The sequence below is a fragment of the Mastomys coucha genome, unplaced genomic scaffold (genome assembly GCF_008632895.1).
Source record: "Mastomys coucha isolate ucsf_1 unplaced genomic scaffold, UCSF_Mcou_1 pScaffold12, whole genome shotgun sequence".
NCBI lineage: Eukaryota > Metazoa > Chordata > Mammalia > Rodentia > Muridae > Mastomys > Mastomys coucha.
The window spans coordinates 92,475,911-92,481,782 of NW_022196894.1; the positions used below are offsets into that span (position 1 = coordinate 92,475,911).

Consider the following 5,872-nt stretch of genomic DNA (forward strand, 5'->3'; position numbering starts at 1 on the left):
TGCACGTGGACAGGCTGAGGAGCAGGGGTGGTCTGAGGGGTGTAGAGGTGGAAGTGCACGTGGACAGGTATATGTAGAACTGAAGGCATAGGGTGGGAGGAGATGCCAGAGGTCACATAGATTTTCTTCACCATTATAATGAACTGATTTGGACTGTGTGGTTCTGTTTTACTTCAAACCATCCTGTGCTAACTGCTTCTTTCTCCCCTTTAAAGACACATTAGGAGGTCTGAACTCGTAGCACTGCCATGGGTCAGAGGGTTTAGTGCTTTTGTGTGGTTTTAGGAAAGGGTGCCCCTTGCAGCTTATGCTGTTTATCTAGCCATCACTTGTTCAAGGCTAACGTGCATGTCCTGCTTTCTTCAGAGCCTCCCTAGCCTCCTTAGGTTCTTCCCAGGGACTTTACTAACCCTTCAGCTTCATTGCTGCTTTATTTCACTGTGCTACCATTCAGTTACATGAGTTACAGAGATTTGGGGAGGGACGCTAGAACATAGAACATAGAGTCGTCCGTTGGCACCGGCTCCTGTGTCACCACCTCCTTGCCAGGATGGCCCTGAGAATGCTGGTGTGGATTGACGCTGGGTGCTTCTCTATTGATTTCTCATTTAGTCAGGTATTTAAACTGAATTGTCAGAGCCAGGAGGAGAAAGGGCACAGGCTTGCCGACAGTCCAGGGTGGGCTCATTTCGTATCAGTGTGTGATACGAAAGCACAGGGGATGGAGTCCCCTCACAGTGACTCCTTTTCTTCTGTCTTGCAGACAGCCGATGCACTGTGCTAAGGAAGCAAGATAGTGATGAAATGCCGGTGAGTCCTTGAATCTTTGGTGGTTTTTATGTTGGCAGCCCAGGGGAAGCCAAACCAGCGCTTACCTGCTTCATAGGTCACATGCTGCCCTGAAACAGAAGCCTTATTAGAGGAACTGGAAATGTAGTTCAGTTGCTAGAGGTACCCAGAGTGCCCGAAGGCAGCCTTGAGTACATCCTGGCAGTACATAACTGCTCTGGGGTACAGGCCTTTGTTTCCACCACTCAGGAAGCAGAGATAGGACCGTGGTTCAAGAGCACCCTCAGGTACCTAGTGAACCTGAGACTTGTTAATTATTGCTCATTTTAGGAAGAGGAAAGGAAGAACTCTTGAGTGGAGAAAGTTGATGTTTTGGTCTCAAAGGAGCCCCTTTTGGTTTAACTGAGATGCTGCCGAGTAGTCTGTGGCTCCTTGTGCTCTCCTGCGTGGGAGGAGCTCTTCAGTTAAAGAAGGTGATTGTGAAGAGAAACAGGCACTTTAGGCAGTGCTGAGGATCATCTGTCCTTGAAATGTGTCTTAAACTTCTTTAGTAGATATGTCTTGCCAAATGTGGAAAACCAGTGAGCAAACCTTGTGGGAAGGTGAATCTCTTCATGCACTGCTTTTGTCCAGTGTCTGACCACAAACAGGATGTCTGGGTTTTTTTATTAGTGAAAGGAGTGTCTGTAAAGACTGTTATTGTACAAAATTACCTAAATTTACCTAAAACTACCTAAATTATATCTAAATTATTATTATTAAATTATTACTAAATTATTACCAAATTACCTAAAAGTCTGATTATTTATTTGAAATAATGTAAGCACCATTGAAGTTGAGGTTAAAACGTTGGAGCAGTTTTACTTTACTTGTAACATGAGGTGTCATGAAGCTCTCAGTGGTACTTGGAGGGCTGCTCATGGTATGACTGCTTTTGCTAAGCACTATATACTTAATATATGACTAGTCAAGGAAAATGAAAGTGGCTGTTTTTGTTGCGATTTATGATTCTACTATATGAGGATTCATTGATGTTCTTTTTCATCCTTTTAGTTTGGTTGTATCAAGGTAAAAAACAAAGGCAAGAAAAAGAAGCCAAAAGATTCAAAGGTAAGAGTCCCTCCTGTGGTGGCTCCTCAGCCTCTCTGTCATGAGTGTTAGTGAGATCCTGTGGTGGCTCTCCAGCCTCTCTGTCATGAGTGTTAGTGAGATCCTGTGGTGGCTCTCCAGCCTCTCTGTCATGAGTGTTAGTGAGAAAGAAGTGCTCTGGGAACATTTGAAATATCTTGTAAATTGGCTTTAAGACTTTAAAGATACTCAGGTTCTCCTTTAAATCTTCATTGCTGTTTATTTTCTAGATTCTTCTGCATGAACACATGCAAGGCCACATGAAGGGACAATAGAACAATAGGCAGGAAGGCTGTGGGAGGTCAGGCAGTGTGAGTCTCTGTCTTGGCTCTTTAGCACCTGTAATAACCAGCCAGGTGCAGCTGGTTCCCTGAAACTTGTTGGTCAGCGGTTCCTCCGTAACTGGGGGTGCTCCGTGCTCAGTGAGACACTGAGCTGGCGAAGATACCTTATAACAACCTGTGCCCTGTCACAGTGCATGCCCATGTGCCAGGGCACCTACAAAAAAACATACAATCCATACACTATGGAATTCATGCACATACAGGGGGAAAAAAGTTAATGTCTTATATAGGTAGCACACACTTAGTAATTGTATCACTTAGCTGAGTTTTATGAGCAAATATGAAGGTATTTGTTTTTTTAGTGTTCAGAACTTTTTTGACAGTTATTTCTGTTCAGCTGTTTATCTAAAATTGTAGAAAGTGATGAATTCCAGTCATCTTAATAACCTGATGGCCAGGAGCTCTTCCTCCTTCTCACTTTAACTCCAAGCACAGGAGATGGGAGAGCATTATTTTTAAAGGCAAGGTGAGATCTTCATGGCTCTGCTAGAAGGCAGGGCCATGTGGAGACAGGTAGGAAGGAGTGAGCAAAGGGTGCAAGCACGTGGAAGTCTCCACACAGCTTGCCTTTGTGTCTTTGAAAATGAGAGTTTTGTTTACATTAAGTTACAGTCATGTTTACATTTTTTTAAGTAATTGGCAACTAACCAGTTTTAATTTCAATCTATTTCTGTCTGTTAAAATTTATAATATTGTATTCTTCTTATTAGAAACGTGAAGTATGCTTTCCAGTGTTAACAGCTGGCATTTATGTGTTTATCTACATTCTCATTGAACCCAGTGGTGGGTTTTTTTTTTCTTCCATGGAATTTTAGAGTAGAATACTGTTGTTATTTTTAAGGTAGACTATTTTTGTCATTTATGCCAGAATCTCATCATTTTTAGGGTGAAATATAATTCTCATTTTGTTTTCTTTTAAACCAGCCAATGTTAGTGGGATCTGGAACCGCATCAGTAACACCAAGTAGTGAGACTGTCGCTCCAGAGGACCATAAGTAAGTACAAGTTAGCTTTGCCTCATTGTAACTCAGGCTTCTGTATTAAAAGTCATGCCAGGTTTCCATAGTCTTGTTTCCTCCCTTCCCTTTTCTTCCGCTCTCTGAATCCATTATGTTTGTCCATCTTGAGTCAATGGCTATGGCTATAGGAATTATAACCTTAAGAATTCGATTCAGCTGTGTTAAAGTCAGGAATAGGGGAAGGAGAGACTAGAGTAAGATAAGACTGATAAAACCAAAATATGCAACATGGAGGTGTGAAAATGTCACACTGAAACCCATTATTTTACATAATTAGTGGGACTCAGTTTATAAAGTATTTTCTGTGTGAATAAGCATGAAGACATTTTTTTAAGTGGTGGGGAATTCTTCTAATTTGAACTAATTAGAACCTGTTTTTGGTCTACTTGGACTGTCCAAGACAAGATACTCTGAAATGAAGCACTTAAAAACTGTAGAAATTTGAGCTAGAGTGATGGCTCAGAGGTTAAGAATGCTTGTTGTTTTTTCAGAGGACTTGGATTTGATTCTCAGAACCCATATGGTGGCTCACAGCCATCCATACTCCAGTTGCAATGGATCTGAAGCCCTCTTCTCATTTCTGAGAGCAATAGGTACACAGTGCCATACATATGCCAGCAAAACATTAATATACGTAAATCTTTTAAAATTAGTTAATTAAAAAACAAGAAAGTAGAAATTTATCAAAACAATATACCCCAAATTAAATAGCTGAAAAATAATGGATTTTTTTGTTTTTTAGTTTGTTTGTTTGTTTGTTTTAAAGGTTTATTTATTTATTTTATGTATATGAGTACACCATAACTGTCTTCAGACACACCAGAAGAGGCCATCAGATCCCATTACAGATGGTTGTGAGCCACCATGTGGGTGCTGGGTATTGAACTCGGGACCTCTGGAAGAGCAGGCAGTGCTCTTAACCACTCAGCCATCTCTCCAGTCCCAGACCTCAGGTTTTAAGGGAGTTTAAGTTTATCCAGATGGTTGAAAGAGAAAAGAAGGCATGAAAATAGATGGTTCTTTTTCATCTAAGGAAGCTACACCAAGGTGTCTGCACTTGTCAAAATCCTTGTTCTTTCAGAACTGTCAAGGCAGGTGGGTTTCCTCCACACCCATCCAGGGTTGGAGACGTTCTGTTAGTGACATGTGTTCTTTGCCCATAAAACAGTACAATTGTTGTATTAATATGACTTTAAGACTTGTTAAAGCTGACCAGAAGTGGTGGCACACACCTTTAGTCCCAGTTCTTGGGAGGCAAAGGTAGGTAGAGTTGGAGGGTGGCCTGGTCTACAAAGTGAGTTCCAAGACAGTCAGAGCTACACAGAGAAACCAACTTGAAAAAGAATAATATTTCTCTATAATATGTATTTAAAAGCCTTGTTAAAGTCATGTGTTAGCTTATACCCAAACAGAGCTTAGGAGACTTGAGGCAGGACTGCAAAAATTTAAGGTCAGTCTGGGCTGCAGAATAAGATCTTGTCTCAAGAGCAAGAAGTTTTTGATGACAAATGGTTTAGTCTGGAATGATATATACTGTAAACAAAACTGTCCACACATCTTGGCCTCCAGCACCGTCGATGCTCTGCCAGGCATTTTCTGCATTTGTGTTGATTGCTAGTTCCTCTGGGCTTCTCTTCTTGGAAGGGGCCTTTTTATTTTTAGGCTCAGGTTCTGGGCCCTGGAGGAGCTGGGTGAGGAGAGCCTGGGACAGTTCTCTGGCTCCTTGAGCACTCTTTGCAGCCTGTCTTGAGCCCAGAGGTGGTTGCTGCAGGGTCTAGGCCCTGAATTCTCATAAGTCCTGTTTGGTCTGAATTGATTCTGGTATCTCTTGTTCTTCATGCTGCTGATAGACATGTTTTATTAATAGCCTTATGTTAACCTTTAAATGATTAGCAGTTATAATTTTAAATCTGCATTTGTCTCTAATTCTTCAATAAGTTATAATGAATGCAGTGTTGATTTTTGTTTGTTTCTTTTTTGAGACAGGGTCTTTCTCCATAGTTTTTGCTGTCCTGAAACTTGATATCCACACTTGAATAGCTTTAAACTCCCAGATATCTCCCTGCTTCTGCCTCTTCAGTGCTGTGATTAAAAGCATGCACCACCATTTCTGGCCTTAATTTTTATATTTTAAATACAGAGTTTGAAAAAAATTGTGCTCGTAGTAGATAGAAGTGTTTACTAAGAATGTGGCCTACAGGGGGCTGGAGTGATGGAACATCAGTTGAGAGCACTGACTGCTCTTCAAAAGGTCCTGAGTTCAATTCGCAGCAACCACATGGTGGCTCACAACCATCTGTAATAGGATCTTATGCCCTCTTCTGGTGTGTCTGAAGACAATTACAGTGTACTCATATAAATAAAATGATTTTTTTTTCTTTTTTAAACTTTTATTGCATTATGATGAGAAAAGTTACATGATTTCAATTTATCTGAATTTGTTAACATTTAAAAACATACTTTAATTAAATAGAATTGAATCACATTCTTGTTTCCCTTCTGCACCACCGCTCCTCCCAGAGACTCCCCCTTCAATACCTACAATATCCTTTTTGTCATATTCCTTAAAATTTATAAAATATTATAACAATA

The 5,872-nt window shown here is 40.7% G+C and overlaps 1 protein-coding gene across 1 annotated transcript in view; it reads left to right on the forward strand.

The window, feature by feature from the left end:
- Positions 1-5,872, forward strand: part of Ttc3 (tetratricopeptide repeat domain 3) — a 108,703-nt gene that overhangs the window by 67,956 nt on the left and 34,875 nt on the right. The window contains exons 30-32 of the mRNA XM_031360615.1: positions 764-810; positions 1,843-1,899; positions 3,186-3,256. Coding sequence (XP_031216475.1) covers positions 764-810; positions 1,843-1,899; positions 3,186-3,256 — 175 coding nt within the window. The remainder of the gene's footprint in view (positions 1-763; positions 811-1,842; positions 1,900-3,185; positions 3,257-5,872) is intronic.